The sequence below is a fragment of the Rhinoderma darwinii genome, chromosome 2, assembly GCF_050947455.1.
Source record: "Rhinoderma darwinii isolate aRhiDar2 chromosome 2, aRhiDar2.hap1, whole genome shotgun sequence".
In the NCBI taxonomy this organism is placed as follows: domain Eukaryota; kingdom Metazoa; phylum Chordata; class Amphibia; order Anura; family Rhinodermatidae; genus Rhinoderma; species Rhinoderma darwinii.
The window spans coordinates 41,792,767-41,812,840 of record NC_134688.1 but is presented as its reverse complement, the minus strand read 5'-3'; the positions used below and the strand labels follow the sequence as shown (position 1 = coordinate 41,812,840).

The 20,074-nt window shown below is 40.7% G+C and overlaps 1 protein-coding gene across 2 annotated transcripts in view; it reads right to left on the bottom strand.

The window, feature by feature from the left end:
• Positions 1–297: 297 nt before the first annotated feature.
• The window catches only part of CUL5 (cullin 5), a 74,048-nt gene continuing 54,271 nt past the window's right edge, over positions 298–20,074 (bottom strand). The window contains exons 12-18 of one of the 2 annotated variants that reach the window (XM_075851590.1): positions 16,800–16,931; positions 13,234–13,357; positions 12,672–12,847; positions 11,818–11,979; positions 11,567–11,685; positions 7,533–7,656; positions 298–5,971 (exon numbers count right to left, since the gene is read on the bottom strand). In XM_075851590.1, the coding sequence (XP_075707705.1) occupies positions 5,777–5,971; positions 7,533–7,656; positions 11,567–11,685; positions 11,818–11,979; positions 12,672–12,847; positions 13,234–13,357; positions 16,800–16,931 (1,032 nt within the window). In that variant the 3' untranslated portion in view covers positions 298–5,776. The remainder of the gene's footprint in view (positions 5,972–7,532; positions 7,657–11,566; positions 11,686–11,817; positions 11,980–12,671; positions 12,848–13,233; positions 13,358–16,799; positions 16,932–20,074) is intronic. The other variant, XM_075851589.1, reaches the window with a different exon arrangement.

Genomic DNA, 20,074 nt, shown 5'->3' with positions numbered 1-20,074 from the left:
TGCGCCGGACGTCGCTCGGCCGAAGACCTTCAATTTGGACTGTGTGGGAGCGGCGCATGCGCCGTTCCCACACAGACGGCGTACAGCATTGTGGATGGAACGGCCCACGTTCGCACTCTCTATGGGGCTGTATGTGCCGTATTCCATCACTATATGTGTCGTTAATCGACACATACAGAGATGGAAAAAAAAATGGCAGCTCCCATAGACAAGAAAAAGTAAAAAAAAATAAAAAAAAGTAAAAACACAAACACACAAATAAATAAAACCTTTTTTAATAAAACACTAAAAGCAAATTGATATAATTTTTTTTTCGCAACACTCGTCCTTTAATGTATATGTCTTCAATTTACCTGAAGACGATTACTGAAGAGGGATTTTCCTGTTTTAGCAAATAAAGTTTGTTCATTGTATAAGGATAAGTTATGCAATTTAAAAAAAAACAAAAAAACGGTGTGCATCACTTACTCATGTGTTCTAAGATCTCTGCTTGCAGTCATTGAATGGGATCTTTATTATCCGTTTTAAGACCCTGAAGATTTTTAGTCAATGACTATATAAAATAATAAAATTAAATGTATTTGTATGTTATTACCATTGTACAATTCACTGCACGTGATTGTAAACCCAACCAGAAACTATTGGAGGGGGGGGGGGGTCTAACGCTCTATTCTGCTTTTATTTACTGGGACATGCTGGTGTACATTCAATGACTATAAGCAGAGATCCTGAGGAATAAACACACAATGTATAATAGGAAACGGCATAACTTTTCTTTATACAGTAAACCAGTTGCATTTTCTGGAACTGTAATCCCCTTTATATAACAACTTTATAAAAGAATTATAACCATATACATTGGGAAGAATTTGGACCTCACAAAACATTCTCATCTAATACCAAAAATACCTGAAATGATAATCTCTTCATTCATGATCTGGTGTGGAATCAGAATAATGTAAGACTATATGTAGTACTGCAGCGCACACAACTGTATTATACATTCTTCTCTGAACCTTAAAAAACTTCAGTAATAAAAATAAATCTCTAAAACTTCCACCCTTTCCACTGCTTGTTATTTGAACTGATCCTATGCTGTAGGATTATTGATGTCAACTTCATGACAGCCTGTGGCTGGGAGTTGTAGTTCCCCAACAGCCAACACACGTGTCAAACCTTTGGCCTTCCAGCTGTTGCCAAACTACAACTCCCAGCATGCCTTAAAAGCATGCAGCAACAAGGGAATGCTTGGGAGTTGTAGTTTTGCAACAGCTGGAGGGCCACAGGTCTGACACCACTGAGCTAGAGCCGCAGATTGCAGACTACGGCTTTAAAAGGTGTATGGTCACAATAAGTCCGGCCATACATGGGGTGATCATTGTATCAGACTGAAATTTTGCATTGATTTATCAAATGCTTCTGATCGTATAATAGGGAAGGACTGGAGCTATAGCACAGCAAGGGCTCGGAGAACAGGAGATGCTTCAAAGAGCAGTCAGCAATGGCCAGTTTATGAGAAGGTTGGCTATAACATTTATCCTTAGGATAGGTCATTATGTGTGATCAGTAGGCGTCCGATATCCGCTACTGGCACCAATCAGCAGAAAGAAGGGGCTGCAGGACCCGCACATCACCACTTATCAATGCACCGGTGTCTAATACTATATTCCCTGTAATGGGACGGAGATCAATTACCTGACACAGCACTATATTGGGTACGGCATTAAAGGGGCCACAGTGTGTTCATTGGGGTAAGTAAAGAATATCCATGTTACATCCATCTAGAATGTCATTACTTGTAGGTGTTTTTAGCCTTCTGGAAGATCCCCCTTTTAATGGGGTTCAGCAGGTGCTTTTGCACCTACGGAACGACATCCCAAACTTAGCAGATTGGCCTAAAGGCACCACGTATTGTGACTGCAATTCCTTTTGGCAAGTGGCGAGGCCGCTCGATATTGCTCTGAGCCAATCAGGCTGCGAGACGACATAATTAGCATACAGATTACATTTTTCAATGATGCCCTTAAAGGCTATGTAAACCTTTAAAGTCAAAAATTGAAATTATTATTATTTATTTTTTTTTACAAAACTGTATAATGTGATTTTGGACAACTTTTAAATAGGTTTTCATAACATTTTTTTGAGAAACAGCTTCTAGGTATCCTGTATACATACAAGCTGTATGTTGCGGTCTAGGCCAAATCCCTCAGGTCTGCAGGACTGACGGCTTCAGTGAGCGCAGGATCTACCTGTTAGATGTGATCATGATTAGCTGGATCCTGCGGGTCAGAGACATGCGCTCACCAAAGCGGTCAGTCCTGCAGATCTAATGGATTCAACTTAGATGGCAAGAGGCAGCTTCTATGTATACAGGATACATAGAAGCTGTATCTCAAAAAGTAACATGTTTTAAAAAAAATAAATAAAAAATATATACTATTTATAAGCTGTTTAAAATAACATTATACACAGTTTTATATTAAACAAAATGTTCTTCAATGGTTTACATGGCCTTTAACTCCCAATAGCACCTGCTGAATCACTACATAAAGGGCATCTTCTGTATTTTCTTTACAAAGCCACGCCAGGATCACGTTAACAGAGTTAGGATGTGGTTTTGTGTCAGGACTTTGCACATCATCTAAATAATAAAGAAAGCATTCAGCGTGTCACCGGCCTGCGTTACAATCTTATATCTGGTCCAATATTATATAGGATAGAGCACCGGTGGCGTTATTGTGCGATCTGATAATAAAAATGCATGAAAAGATTGTATGACGCTTCCACGCACCTCAAGGTTTTTAATTGTACAGCCGAAAATTCAATTAAAAATAAGAGTCAACATGAAAAAGACGACATATTCAAGATCACATTCAATCCTATATTGTGTTTTGTACAAGTTTACCTCAATTCAGTGCATTGTACATTCACATCTCAACGAGCGCGGGCGCCATTCCGTAGGAATCGGAGAAGAAATTCATTCATAACGGTTTTAGATGAAATGATAGAACGGTCATGTGCTAATGTAGGTAGGTGGCGAGCCCGCTGAACCCGCCACAGAGAGCCCAAGTTACCACCAGGAAAACATCACCAGTAAGAGGACACTTTGTTCAAACCTATAGATTTCTATATAGTGAAAAGGAAATTACCAGGATAAGGCAACACACAAACATATATAACCCCACAATCCCTAGAACAGTACCCCCCCAATCACTGGAGCCCCCTCGTTCCTCTTTGAATTGAGCAGCAGTCCAGCTTGCGCAGTGCCGATCCATCAAAGTCTACGGCACTTAAAGAGACAGCTGTATACAGCGCTCGGCTGTTCCGTCAGCCCCATAGACATTGAATGGAGCAGCAGGGTGCAAGTTGAACGCCCCTACATTCAAGCTCCTCCTCACCACGTGGGGGTACAGGAAGGGATGGCCTAGTGATCGGTGGGGACCCTTAGAGATCAGACGTTTATCACCTATCCACAGAATCGGTGATAAGTGTTGATCTTGGGACGACCCTTTCAAATGATAACATTCTAACCACTAGGGAGCTGACTGCACACCCTGTTATTACGGAGTTCAATGTACAAACAATATGCGTTAAAGCTCCCTCTAGTGGTGGCTTGCAGGCAGCCAACATGTAATCATTTATGTCTTTGTCTCAAACAAGCCAAAGAGAAGGCAAACTGGATAGTCATCTCATAGAACTCACTATACACCGGACATCTGCTCACCATAGAGGGCAATGTTGTATTGGACAAGTTTCCTGCATGATGGTTTGCCCCTGCAGAGGGCGCCGTCGCGGTAACGGACCTTTGCACATCGCCGTATTCAGATTCCTTTGGCCTGCATGGATGCCTAGGAGTTTGAACAATGATTGTATTACAGAGCCTATAGAATGAGAACTATATAATGCGGTAATGTACAGTTCCTTTGTGCGCAACTCCATCTACAAACACCTTTATATCTTTTATGTGGAAGAGATTTTATTAAACATAAAAATATACTTAAGTGAAGCTAAAGGACCTGATAGAAAGGTTAACGGATAAAAAAAAAAAAATATGACTTTCATTTCTGTTATACGGTAACTTTGCAGAAGAGACATTTAAAACTATATAAAAATATCAGGTGCAAATATTTAAATTTATTATTTCGATATATATCCTAGAGCTGATTGTGTTGGCTTTGTGAAACTCATGATTATGTACAAACACGCGCACACGCATACACACACACTTATATACACACACACAAACACATATGTACAATATATATACAGGCACATGCATATATATATATACACACATGTGTGAGTATATGGGAAAATGAATACACAAAATATATATCTAGATACATAGGAATATATCTAGACATATGTATATACAAATGCATACATATACAATACAGTTTGTTTTGATGGCAGTCTCTGCTGTAGGAGGCCTTCAACATAAGAAGGTGAAATTGTCCCATAAAATGGGCGGGAAAGTGCCGCTGACCGGTGTTGTTTTTTTTTGCGAATCCATAATATATATATATATATATATATATATATATATATATATATATATATATATATATACATACATACATACATACATACACACATACATATATATTTTATTTTTTTTAATTACTGGTCAGCACGTGAGTCTTGTACTATTATTTTGGCAGTCTGAATCTACCGTTGGCATGAGTGGAGACGACTGAGCGGTCTGGAACTGATCATTACACGAGCCAGCTTGCGCCTTCACAGCGTACGATTGTATCGATCACCCCCTTAAAATTTACATATATCAGAAGCAGTTTTTAAGGAGGACCTTGCAGCTCTCCTGTCTATTTTAGTAAATATTTGCATTCCCCACAAAATAGCATCTTTTCTTGGAACTCTGCGTTGTCCGGTTCCTCCATTATTCCTCCTGGAAATGTATAAATAAAGTGACAACTGGGCTTTACCATTCTCCTTATCAATACGTTGTGTCCCCTACACTGACGGGACCGTGTCAGCCTGTATAGGGATACGCCCCATTGACAGGGTGAATTGTAACACCCTGTTGTTTAGTCGATACATTTCCAGAAAGAATAACAGAGGAACGGCACAATGCACAAAAGATGCCCTAGAATGGTTATTTCATGGAGAATACAAATATTTACTAAAACAGACCTATCAGGAGAGGTGCCGGGTCCTTTTTTAAGATTTCCACTAATTAATACGAATCTCTTCAAAATGATTGATGTGCATAAAAAAGAGTCACAAAAGTTGTGCAAGAGAGAACGACAGCAATTAAATGAACGCAATATTTTGATGTGAAAGTGAGAGTTTTGGGATGGGGATTTTTTTTTAACGTTTTTTTCTTCCTTTCTTAAACAAAGTCTTAACAGTAACAGCAATGAATCAGTTCATGGAAATGTGATAATCCCATCCCCCTGGGCGGAAAAAATAAAAATAAAAAATGAACACTGAAGAAGATTTATGTTTGGAAAAAAAAAAACAAAAAAAACAAAAAAAAAAAAAAGAAGCTTACTCTACTTTACAAGCTCACAAGTTCTTCCAAAAGGATTTTCCATTAAAACAGCATGCTGGTAGAAGCGATGTGAGAGATGCTGTCATGCTGGCAGAATGACATTGGCAATATGTTTTCGTCCTTTAGTAATGATAAGGCGGGGGGGGGGGGGAAACTGTAATATTTATGCAATAAAAAAAGTCCGCGGAGAGTTTGCTTTCAGCATAAATATTGGAGTTGCTCCAGCACTCACGTCGTCCAGATACGTCAGGCAGGCGCCATAGATTATGCCATGTATATGAAGGTGTTGATATCGGACTCGTCTCTTCGGATGTATTTGTGTTCTATAAGCCATTCAATTTGTTCTTTTATCATTTTTTTCTGTGGCAAAAACATATTTTTCAAAATTTCTACAAGTTCCGTCTGGAGCTGGGCGTTAGTAATTTTCTTCCTCATCTTCATGATTTGAATAATTGCCTCCTGGAAAGAAAAGTGCATGGCTTTTTAGGAATCTCATCAAATAAACGAACAATATTCTTCTACCCTCCCCCCCTCTATACTAAGTGATGGCATATCACCAGGGTATGCCCTCACTATCTCGTTGGTAGGGAACACCACTGATCTCTAGAAAGCAGGTGCCAGGGCACGGTACTACCCTGGTCAGACGCTTTGTAGAGAATGGCAACACAGAACCATTCAAGTCTAAAATCCAAAAGGAGCCTCTGTGAGTTACCCAGGGCCGCACAGACCACAATTCCTTTTAGAGATCATGGGGTTTTCCTAGAAATATGCCATTAATATCTGTGGTGAGAAAACCCTATTAACACGGAGGAAAAAAATACCAAAAAAACACATTGTAGGAAATGTTAGGTAGCAATTCCCATCAATCCCAAAAGCTTTGAATGGAACGGCACCGCACATGCCCGGCCTCCGATCCATTCAATCTCCTCCAGGCCGCACTCCTGTGGCTCGGGGAACAAGGGATCTATCCCAGCTGTCGGACCCCCACCGATCCAGCATTTTTAACCCATCCAGTGGATAGGTGAAAAATGCTGGGGGCAGTTACTTATATGGATTATAACTTAGTTCAGGGTATCTTTAGGATAGGCCATTAATAATTTGATTGTGGATGTCCAAGCACCGACTCACCCCCCGTTCATCTTAATGAAGGGGCCCCAGCACTTGCTGGTGCACAGTCCTATACATATAGCACACCGGTGTGCCTTTGTTGGACCCCCGGCTGCCAAGCTAACCCGGCGGCCACCCTGAGGGCGCAGATGGGCTGATCGAGGGCACCCCCCTCCCTGTGGCATCTAAGAAGTTAAACGGGGTTACAGTGGGAGCCCAGCAGTTAATCACAGCCTAGCTCCCACGGTGATAGTGCGAGCACATCTGGCCCCGCACAACCACCAGGACATATTAATACGTTCTGGTGCGGTGAGGACCCCTCAATTATGACATCATTTTATGGCTAAAGGCAGGAAAAGCTTCACTAAGTGAATCATCCAAGTCTTTCTATAGAAGGGCAAAATAATTACTGAACAAAGCCTTAAAATCACAAGGCAAACAGAGTGGATAACGGATAGTAGAATAAATTCAAGTTATGCTGGCCATAAATGTCTAGGATCTGTGGTCCCATCCAGTGACAGGAAGAAAACCATGTTGTGCAAGGGGTCGATAGCGAGGGATGCCAATGGTCAGAACCGCCCTTTACCGCAAACAGCTTTTCATACATGTAACAAGAGATCTACCCATCCATTTTCTTTACAAATACAGAAAAGACAGTGTTTATCTCTCATGCATTGCCAGTAAGCCGTTGTGATGTTACTGGCAGCGATTAGGTGGCACAAGCATCGGCCCTGACTGATCGTGTGATAATTGCACAGGGATTAAGAGAGAGATTTAACAAAATGAATTTCTTAAAGGGTTAAATAAAAAAATAAAAATGTTCTACCCATTCATGTAAGACAAAAAAAAAATAGATAAACCCCCCCCCCCCGCCTCTCACCAACAGGAACAAAGATGTTCTGCCAACACCTACCTGTGTCCTCAGTATTCGCAGTTGCACAATGCCTTCATTTTCTTCCTCCCTCATCCTTTCGGTGGTCAGCTGTAAGCGCCCAATCAAGTTGATCTTTCCTCGTTTTTGAACTTTTCCATTTTTTCTACAAGAAATCCAAATTGTAAAACAAAGGTTTCGTTTAGCAAAGTAGAAAGGGCCATTATTTGGACTTGGATACATAACAGTACGGTGGCTCAGTGGTTTAAATTCAACCAGAGGCAAAATTTTAAAGTTTGTAAGTGCTTGTTTTATCTTCCTCTGGTTCCTTGCCACTCTCCAAAAACATGACATCCTATATTTCAGCCCTAGTGTTTGTGTGTGAGACTGATGTGAGTTACCACAATAACTCTGCAGCAGCAAATGAACGACTACAACGGATTCTATATAGTAGAACAGCTGCCAGTGACAAGATCACAGCTAATGGCTTGTCCTTATCTACTAAAACTCATAATACATTATACATTTTTGGAAATCACATATCCAATGAAAGTCTTGTGATGAAAGACCTTTTTGTGCCTATATAAATCTTTTCTTGCCTTCCTTAGACAGAAGGTATGCCCCAACAGGCATTAATGCTGGACAGTCCTGGGGGCTTTTTTTAGGTCCTGTGCGGTCAGTATGAAATAAGAAGCCCCGGGATTTGCAATGTCAGGGCTGACAAGTAACAGAGGGAGCTGCCTCCCTCTGCATTGTGAACAGCATAGATTTTCAGGTTCTGTTGGATCACAGGTAAAATAAAAAAGCATTTTTTGACACTGGTACACGAAGAGAAAACAAATCCCTCTACAAAGTGATAAACATTCAATACAGTTATTAACCCCTTAATGACCGGCCTATTTTGGACCTTAATGACCGAGCTATTTTTTACGTTTTTCAATCGTCGCATTCCAAGAGCTATAACCTTCTTATTTTTGCGTCGACATAGCTGTATAAGGTCTTGTTTTTTGCGGGACAAGTTGCACTTTTTAATAGCACCATTTTTAGGTACATATTATTTATTGATTAACTTTTATTAACTTTTTTTGGGGGGGGGGAATAGAAAAAAATCTGAAATTTCGCCACTCTTTTTTGCGTCCTAAATCTACGCCGTTTACCGTGTGGTATAAATAACACAATAACTTTATTCAGCGGGTTGTTACGATTGCAACGATACCAAATTTGTATAGTTTTTGTATGTTTTACTACTTTTACACAGTAAAAACGCTTTTTTTTCTAAATTATTTGTTTTCGTGTCTCCATATTTGAGGAGCCGTAACGTTTTTATTTTTTCGCCGATGCGGTCGAATGAGGGCTTTTTTTTTTGCGGGACGACTTGTAGTTTTTATTGGTACCATTTTGGAGTAGATGCAACTTTTTGATCACTTTTTATTACATTTTTTTAAAGTCAGTATTCACAGAAAACAGCAATTTTTCCATAGTTTTTTATAATTTTTTTTACGGCGTTCAACGTGCGGGTTAAATAATGTAATAGATTTATAGTCGGGGTCGTTACGGACGCGGCGATACCAAATATGTGTAACTTTTTAACTTTATTTTGTTTTTTTAATAGTAAAGCATTTTGTAAGGGGAAAAGCTGGGTTTTTCATTTTTTTTCACATTAACTTTATTAAACTTTTTTACTAGTCCCATTAGGGGACTATAATATGCGATTCTGCGATCGCATTTATAATACACTGCAATACTTTTGTGTATTACTGCCTGTCCGTTTAACATGGACAGGCATCTGCTAGGTCATGCCTGCGGCATGATCTAGCAGGCATTCACTCCAGGCAGCCTGGGGGCCTTTATTAGACCCCCGGCTGCCATTAGAGACACAGACACTCGGCGATCGTATCGCCGGGTGTCGGTGGGAGAGAGAGGGAGCTCCCTCCCTCTCTCCAAAACCACTCAGATGCGGTGCTCGCTATTGAGCGCCGCATCTGAGGGGTTAAACATGCGAGTTCGATACTAATATCGATCTCACACGGCAGAGCAGGGACGCTCCCAGCCCTCAGCTGCCTCTAGCAGCTGAGAGCAGGGAGATCTGACAGTTCCCTGCTCTGTAAACTTATTCCGATGCCGCGACGTAAAAAGTCTATGGCATCGGAATAAGGCCCGTTAGTGACCGACGTAGAAACACGATGGGTCGGTCACTAACGGGTTAAACAAAACATAAATGAATGCAAAACTACTTACCCCCTGCAAGTTCGTAAGTAGTAGAGACACCTGTGTCACAAATGAGTCGAGACTAATTCTAAGCTTCACTGACAAATCAGGCTACAGCTGCCCATATAACACTATGGAGAGCGAAGGGGGAGGAGGAAGCAGAAGAATAGGAAACAGTCTTCTATACACAGCATACAGAGAAGATCACTTATACAGCAGTAATGAGCAGTGTAGCTGTGAATCTAGCACTGGGGTGAGATAATAACATTTACTAGAAACTGCAGCAGCGTCTCTGTGTGCCACTCTCTCTCTCTGCTCTTCATCCTGCTCCCCCTCCCTACACTTCTATGGGCAGCTGTAACCTAATCTCTTAGTTGAGTTTAGAAACTGTATCTTCTCTGCCTCACTGAATACGGATTCTAGGAGTAAAAAATTAAGGACGGAGAGTGGCGGAAGGAGTAAGGCATTTTTCTGTAATAAGATATATTACAAAAGTCTTCTATGTCTGCTTGTACTATTGATTTATGAAAAGTTGTATATAATCAGAGTTATGCTTTATGCTCTAGTAGCTATTTTCAGAGTTGTTTTCTTGTGGAAAATAAATCATCTCCCAAATGGCAGTTCTCTTGCATACTGCAGCAAGTTTCCTTTAAGGATTCCCTTTTTTTTGCCCACTACTTTCAGAAGAGAAGCATCCCCAACTGCTGCCACCACCATCCATGTCTCATGATTTGGATGGCGTTTTCAGTGCTGTGCGGTTTACCTAACAGCGTTTTTTTATGGCCGAAATGCTTGATTTTTAACCCATCATCCCACTTGATTTTGGGGTTTCCAACGTGTCAAAGATGAATGCTGCTTTCTCTCTTCCACTTTCCTATAAAGTTTTAACTGAAAAAACAACCAACAACAGCTGATAAATGCGCAGTCTCTTCCATCTCAGCCACGATTGTCATAGGTCTTTTGGAGGTCACCCTCACTAGTGCCCTCTTTACATGATCACACATTTTGAGGACAACCTCTTTTGGCAGCCTTACAGTTGTGCCATATTCTGTCCATTTTTAATGAGTAATTCAACTGTCCTACAGCAAAGATTTTCTTGTATTTAGTCCTTTATTATTTTGAAGCCCTGGTATTGATTGTCTTGGCTTCATGATTAAATAACAGTTGGATCTACCACAGTTAATCTTCTTTTGACAAATGTGACTTCTAAAACCAACTAGATGTTCCGGTGGTGATTCATTGCATTCAATTATTTCAGGTTCAATAAAAATAAAATTACTGTAGATCACTCTGTAGAGAATCCTTTTAATGCAGAAATGAATGTGAAACCCTAATCAAAAACTGAAAATACAGCCATTAACTGGAGAGGAGGGAGGGAAGGAAAGAGGGGCCCACCCCAGCCCCAGTCTTACAAGGCACCCGCAGATTGAGGGATCCACTGGTGTCTTTTGGCAGTACTTTCATCCTGGGCGGTGGTTATCCTGACCCGCCATGGAACCTATAAGAAATGACTTACTGTAATTCTGCGTGTGCACGCACGGAGTAGTTCCCTACACAGGTTTCTGGGTGGATCAAAACAACCGCTGCCCTGATTGTGCAGGTAAGGCTGCAGGATCAGCCTTGCCAGAAGAAAGTCATCGATCCCCCATTCGGCAAGGACCCCATAAAATAGGCTTTGGGGCTAGGATAAACATCTAGCTGTGTTTTGAGCTTTTGCCTGGAGTATCAGTTTAAAGAGTTGGCCTAATATATTCATAAGAGTTTTCTTTTTGTTACTTATGAAAGGTAAACAGCAGAACGCAGAATGAAATGCAATTACCAGCCCCCCCCCCCCCATGAAAGTTTGAAGCACTCAATAAAGTACTTACATTAAGCTGAACTCCTGGTTCACAGAAAACAAGGTGCCTTCCGTAAAGTCTTTAGGTGAGTTAACTTGTGGTTCATAGGACAGAACTTGACGTTTCAATTTGGGAAAAGCTACTAGCGACTAAATAAACATAAAAATATAAAAACATTAACTTTTGTAAGGAAAGGCACAAATTAGGAGGCAATTTTAACAATACAGGAAAAAAAAAAAAAAAAGTACGCCAACAAAACAGAAATAGAAACAAGGACGTACCCACAGAGTCCTCCGGAGTTCTGCATCAGGTAGCTCCGTTGCTAATTTAAGATTTTCAAAACTTATTTTTTCTTTAGGTCTTTGATTCCAGGCAAACAAAACTGCAAGCTGAAATGTGGTCACTTCAAGGTCGTACTGACCCACCTCATTCTTAAATGTGATCTGAAATTATCAACAGTATTTAGCTGTATTACAACATGTCTCAAAACGTAGTACAGCGGCATATAAAAAGGAAGGTTTTTTTTGTTTTTTTTTAAAGGGAATGTCCTCAAACCAAAAGAAACCTGTTGTCACGTGGCCTCCCTGACATTACATCCATAGAGATATGGCGTAATATTGTCCAATTATTGCGGGCCTCAGAGAAAGTTGGATCCATAGAGTCTTGTCATTCAGTTACTGCCGTGGGATGCGAAGACTGCGTGTAATTTCTTCAATACATATGCAACGTCCCGTAAGTCTAGTGTATACACCACCATGATGATCATCGGCAGGGACATGCCAGAAGTTTTGATCGATGAGGAACTCATCATTTGCCTTTTGATCGACTGTGTTCAGCTCAGCGGAGAAGAATGGTGTATGGGCTCATAGAAAGTCTATGGCCTATACACCGCTAACCCCGCCAAAGCTGATCACACAGTCAAAGCAGCACAATGCTCACCTGAGCACCTTTTCTGGGTTGGGGGCGATCGCTGAAATGATCCGGCCACCCAGACCCCCACACGTCAAAACTTCTGACAGCACTGTAGAACGATAGTGACCCTTTCATTGGTAAATTATTCAGGGAGCTGCAGGCTTGACACCCAGACATCCCAAGACATGATGACCAATGCGGTCTTCTACCACTACATACTTACAATGCCATTAGACATCAAGTGATGCCAGTGCAGTTTTCTACCACTGTGGTTTTTCTTATAGAATTCCTCCACTTCAGGGATTAGGTCCTCCAGTTCAGTAGGCAAGGACACAAAGACTTTTTCAGAGCTTCTCGACCAAGCACCAGCATTTAAGATTTTAATATTTACAGAATCAGCTGCAATAACAAAGAGTTACAATCATCAAGATTAGTATACATAGAATTATGTAAAAAATAAACAAAAAAAAAACTGCTCACTTTGTATATTCATACACATTGGGCCTCATATACCCAATTAGTCGAATAGAAAAAAAACTGGCCTTGTTGACCATAGTAACCAATCAGAGCTCAGCTTTAATTTTTCCAGAACAGTTTACAAAACTAAAAGCTCAGCTCTGATTGATTGGTTGCTACGGGCAACAAGACCGGTTTTAATGTCAGACAGTTTTGATAAATAAGGCTCATTGTGTAGCTGTACCTAGAATCTGTACATAGACACAAACTATGGTTAAATGTACCAGTTTAAACAAACACAGGGCAGACATATCTTCTACATCTCCTACCTGGAAGTGCCAATTTATTGTTTTTATGCATTTCCTTAAAAGCCTGATTTAAATCTTCAGAAACTTTAATGTCTTGGAACATCCGAGCCAGCTTGTTGACGTAATCTGCAGGCATTCCCACTTCCTACAGAGAATACAAGACACGGCCATCGTGAAGCATCAGATGAGCAGTTTCATTCCTAACTAATTCTGTAATACATTTCTTATCATTGCTGAGCAGAACATGGAACTAGTAACCATAGTAAAAATAGAAGCGTCATTTCAAGTTGTTCTCTCAATTGCAGGAGGAGTTTGAGCTCCCGCATAGGTTGTTCTATCAGTACCTTCAACTGTGTCATGCTGCACAAGCTCAGGCTAGATCAGTGGACTCGAGTTGCTCCACCGTGGGGGTAGTGGAACAGGTGTTAGGCGCTAGGGGCACGAACGGTATTAGATCTCTGGTATGTTGCACGTTACTTTCCAAATTCCACGGAGATCCTATGGTGGAGATTAAAAGAAAATGGGAAGGGGATGTAGGGGCTCTTACTGATGAAGAATGGGGGGATATACTGGAGTCTCCGAAAGTACTTTCCATTAGTGTTGCACATAGGAGATCGCAACGGTTTTTGCTACATAGGGTGTCTAGGACGCCTAAGGTGTTATGACAAATGCAGCTTAGGTCAACAATGGAATGCCCTAGATGCTCGTCTGATGGGGCGGATTTGAAACATATCTTCTGGAGCTGCTCAGAACTAGGTAGATACTGGGGGGAGGTTAGGCGGAATGTTAACGAGGGTGTATGGAAGGGATTTCCCGTTAGATCCTAAGGTATATCTTCTGGGATGTTTGGGAGGGGGGGGGGGGGGGGGGTGATCGAGCTGAATTACGGTCTCTTAAAAAAGTGTTATATCATGCCAGAAAGCAAATAGCAAAATATTGGTTGCAAAGGGATCCTCCGGGCTTACCTGAACTGGTAGGATATGTTAATCATATGAAGCGAGGGGCAATGCACAAATATGACAAACAATGGGGCAAATGGGTACAAAGTCATGGTTTGGCGAGTTAGGAAGGAATTTCATAGGGTCGCTTAACGACGGCGTATGTTTTGGATATATAAGGTGGCGAGATGCTCGGCAGGATATGCCTGGGAAGGAATGGAGTACTGCGGTTGGGATGGGGAGTGGGGTTGGTTGGTTGGGGGGGGGAGTGGTTCATTGCAAGATGTGGTGGATGGTTTAATGCTGTGATACATAGATGTCTCCTATAACAGTGCAAGGAGAGTGAGATGGGGGGTGGGGATAAGTTTCTGAAGGGTTCCCAAATGAAAATTTGTTGAAGGGCAAGGGGGAGGGAGGGACATAGAGAACGTGTACTGTGAAAGGGGCCTTGGTAGGCCATGCCTGCATTTTGTACAATGGGGAAAAAATTGATTACTATTGTATGTAACAGCTGTTTATACTTTGTTGGAGTAAATTAATAAAAAGTTGTTTGATTTAAAAAAAACAAATAGAAGAGTCAGAAAGCAGTTCCTAAATTTAAACCAGACTTGCATTAATCACATCCTTCCGCAGTCTTTTTTCGTTTTTTTATTTTCCCTCCCCCCCACTTTCCAAAAGCCGTAACTTGGCGATACCAAATTTATGTTTTGTTCAATTTACAAGGAAAAAGCCAACTTGTAAATTGTTTTGTGTCACCATATTCTGAGAGCCATCAGTTTTTATTTTTTTGTTGATTGAGCGGTGTGAGGGCTTATTTTTTTGCAAAGCATACCATCATTTTAGTGGGGCGCATACAACATTTTTATTATATATATACATTTAAAAAAAAAATTTAATTGGATTACTGAAATAAACGTTTTGATATTCTAATTCATTGAGAAGGACTATTATATAGACTAGTCCTTCTCAATGAATTAGAATATCAAAAAGTTAATTTCAGTAGTTCAATTCAAAAAGTGAAACTCATTCTATAGATTCATTACACACAGTGATCTATTTTCAGCATTTTTTTTCTTTTAATGTTGATGATTATGACTAACAGTTAATGAAAACTCAAAACTTAGTGTCTCAGAAAACTAGAATATTATATAAGCCCAATTTCAAAAATGATTTTTAAAACGGAAATGTTGGCCTACTGAAAAGTATGTACAGTACATGCACTCAATACTTGGTTGGGGCTCCGACTCTGCATGAATTACTGTATCAATGCAGCGTGGCATGGAGGCGATCAGCCTGTGGCACTGCTGTAGTGTTATCAATGCAGCGTGGCATGGAGGCGATCAGCCTGTGGCACTGCTGAGGTGTTATCAATGCGGCGTGGCATGGAGGTGATCAGCCTGTGGCACTGCTGAGGGGTTATGGAAGCCCAGGTTGCTTGCGTCTCATCTTCCTCTTGACAATAATCCATAGATTCTCTATGGGGTTTAGGTCAGGCGAGTTTGCTGGCCAATCAAGCGCAGTGATACTGTGGTTATTACACCAGGTATTGGTACTTTTGGCAGTGAGGGCAGGTGCCAAGTCCTGCTGGAAAATGAAATCAGCATCTCCATAAAGCTTGTCAGCAGAGGGAAGCATGGAGTGCTCGAAAATTTCGGTATTAAAAAGAATTTTTGATATTGGGCTTATTTAATAATCTAATTTTCTGAAAGACAAAATCTTGGGTTTTCATGAACTATTCGCCATAATCCTCAACATTAAAATAAATGCTGGAAAAAGATCACTCTGCGTGTAATCAATCTACATAATATAGGAGTTTCATTTTTTGATATTCTAACTAATTGAGAAGGACACACACACACAACTTTAAGTTGGACCACTTTCACTTTATACTGTAATACTAATGTATTGCAGCAGATTGTGGGTTTTTTCTGGCTCCTAATGTATAGGAGCACAAGGTTCCCTTCATTAGGCACCAAAGCTGCCATGACAGCCATCGACACCCCGTGATGTCCTAACTACTTAGATGCCGCGGTCGCTGTTAACTGCGGCATCTATGGGGTTCAAAGAGCAGGATCCTGCTGGTTGTACTGAAGCACACTGCACTGCCGACACGCTTATTGCAGATTCAGACCATGAGCACACTCCAAACTCCTCCCCAAGGCAAGGGAACACAAAGTATCCAGAAGCCCCCTCCCCTTCAAGCCATCTTAATAGTAAAATAAAAAGAAAATGTTGCAGGCGATGAGAGGACCAGCAATTCAGCAGCGGATGGCGTTCTCCATTTAAGTCTTTGGGAAGTGAAGTAAACACGGTCAGCAGAATCGCCAGTTCTTTCTTCCCCGTTTTGGCTCCAATTTTGAGAAGCATTAGGAAACGCAAGACCACCAGTAACACAATTTCCTATGGATAAGCTCAGATTAGACATCAGAATGCCCCTTTTAAATCCCCGGTCAATCACACATTGGTGGCATATCCTAGCTATATGCCAAGGTCTTTGACTAAACAAACCCTTTAAGTTATTAGAAAAGGTAGTGTGCATGGGTTTATAAAAGCTTCTCCATCAAGAACGCTGCCACCCTGTATAGCCCAGAATGCTAATAAAACCAATTGAGTTTAATTTAACAACAACAATAACTTATTTTATCTTACCCTGAGCCATTCAACCATGTTCTCTTCAATTTCACTGTCAGCAGATATGTCCAGGATGAGACGTCTGGTAAGGTGAGCTTTGTGATATCTCATGAAGACATCTTTGTTCTGAACATATTTCAGCACCAGCAGCTGCGGAAAGCAGAAAGAAGATTCACAATTTTATATAAAATACCAGGTTTGTAACCCCAAAACAAAAAATTTGAAAAATATATAGAAATCCATATATACACACTGACACGTTTCATTCATCCATAGTTTAGAAATATAGTAAAAGTATATTTCTAATGTATCAAGGATTACAATACAGTAAACCTGAGGTTTAAACAGATACACACTGGTACATAATTGACAGAGCAGTGGTCATCATAGATTATGTTCACACACGCGGCATTTGTTGCAGATTTTGCACCAGAAAGTACAGTAAACAATGCAAGTAAATAGGGTTTTATAAAAAATAAAAAATAAAAAAGTACGAATTTGAGGCATGGTGCAGATTTTTACCAAACTATCTTTAGTATTTTTTCAGCCTCATGTTGCGAAGTCTAGCCCAATACATAAATATTGCTGGTTTTGCCAATAGACAACATGTTTCAGCCTCTATCTACTAAATCTTTTGCCACCAGTCCTATGCCAGAAGGTCAAAAAATGCAGTCTCAATGTATTCCTATGCATAGCTTCTCATCAAGGACGCAGGGGTTCTGTTAAGTCCAACATCCCGGAGAGAATCCTGTAAATTCTTAGAATGAATATGCTTTCTAAGCAAACACTTCTCTATCCATAACCGGGAAGAGCTCCAGGATGCGCTTTCGTTTATAGATCTTACTAACCTAAATATCCCAGACTGGGCGCAAGAGCAAAATGTCGCTTCCCTCCCTTTTAGGACTCCCTGGGAAGTCGCTGGCTCCAGCAAAGGTTCGAAAGTCCACAAGAAACATGGAAAACTCACTCCCATAAGGATAGATACGGACTGCACTCAGGAATCTGAGCTCCGATCAATACTTTCCATTTCGAACCCAACTTGCTAAATAGAAAAGTAATCCCATTATGACATAGACTGTTTGTTTTTACATGAAATGAACGTTGAATGCGGCTTACTATCTTTGGTTTAGTAATATGGGTTTCCACACATTGTTTCCTTGATGTTTGGCACCCTAAAATCCATTTATTTACTACACATAACCCTCTGGTCTTGAACCATGTGTTCTAATGGATAGATAGAATGGACAGTGGTCACCCCCTCCTTACACAAGATACTTTAGTTGAGGTTCTAGGTGCCGCTACTTAATGGTTTTCCTTAGGTTTTCCTTAGATCTATGTTGTGTAAAAATGTATATAACAGTTACCGGTTTATTAAATTACTCATATATGCGCTCCTAACTTTACTTATAATGATGAATCTGGTCATCACCTTATATGTTGACACCATGACATGTGCTGTTAATAAGCCGGTGTCGCTTTATGCTTACTGGATATATATGTATGTTCTAACCCTTGTTTCCCACTTAAAGAGGCTCTGTCACCACATTATAAGTGCCCTGTCTTCTACATAATGTGATCGGCGCTGTAATGTAGATCACAGCAGTTTTTTTTATTTAGAAAAACGATCATTTTTGACAGAGTTATGACCTATATTAGCTTTATGCTAACGAGTTTCTCAATGGACAACTGGGCGTGTTTTACTATAGGACCAAGTGGGTGTTGTACAGAGGAGTGTATGACGCTGACCAATCAGCGTCACACAATACTCTTCATTAATTTACTCTCCAGATAGCGATATAGATATATCGCTATCTGCAGCCACATACACTAACATTACTGCAGTGTCCTCATAATGAATATACATTACCTCCAGCCAGGACGTGATGTGTATTCAGAATCCTGACCACTTCTCTGCACGTCTCTGTGATTTACAGCATAGCAGGCGTAGTCTCGCTGTAAATGACAGTTTACAGCGTAATCTCGCGAGACTACGCCTGCTATGCTGTAAAACAGAGAAGTGGTCAGGATTCTGAATACACATCACGTCCTGGCTGGAGGTAATGTATATTCATTGTCAGGACACTGCAGTAATGTTAGTGTTTGTGTATGTGGCTGCACATAGCGATATAGCTATATCGCTATGTGTTGTATAAATGAATGGAGAGAAGTGTATGACGCGGATTGGTCACTGATTGGTCAGCGTCATACACTTCTCTCCACAACGCCCACTTGGCCATATAGTAAGACACGCCCAGTTGTCCATTGAGAAACTCATTAGCATAAAGCAAATATAGGTCATAACTCAGTCAAAAATGATAGTTTTTCTAACTAAAAAAAACACTGCTGTGATCTACATTACAGCGCCGATCACATCATGTACAAGATAGGCCACTTATAATGTGGTGACAGAGACTCTTTAACTCATTTTCTTCCTGGTGCTCAAGGAGGAAACCGGATGGTAGTAGGTTCAGCTCCTGTTCCCAGCTCTTATGGAGAAGTGCAACACACCAACAGGTCAATACTCAGTGTCCGTACACCCCTATGTCCCGAGAGAAGTAAGACACCTCTTAAAGATTCTCCTCATTATGGTCTATACCAGGATGACTCTTAACCCTATTAGAATGAACCCAAGAAGAGAAGCCAGATACTCTCCCTCTTTAAACAGTCGAAATCGGATATAATTTTACTCCGAGACCCATTTTAAAACCCCACATGTACTTTTAATGCGTCACCACCACTACTCTAAATGGTTTCATAGCTCTCATCCATCCTCTTATTCCAATAGTGTGAGCATAGCCTTCTATTAAATTTTTTCCCTTTGATCATGTTTTATCACAATCAGATCCGGAAGTTCGTTTTTTGTTTATTAAGGGGAACATAGCGAATATATAACACTCTCAATTGTGAATTTATATGCACCTAACAGGGGACAAGTACCTTGGTTACTACAAACGAGAAATTTCATAGTTTTGCAAAGGGCATGCTCTTGGTGGGCGGAGGTTTAAATTTAGCCCGTGATCCATTGCTCGACACCTCTACTCAACACTCCTCACATTCCTTTGCTTCCTTACAGAGTTCGTAAAACCCTCAATACCTTAGGACTAATTGATATATGGCGTTACCTTCACGCCGAGAAAAGGGACTACTCCTTCTCTCCCCTACATGATTCGCATCACAGATTAGATTACCTTTTTGTTTCTAAACACATATCAGCGGTCCTACAAGCAGATATAGATGTGACCACCATTTCTGATCACGCCCCAGTATACCTAAACTTGACTCTTTCGAACATC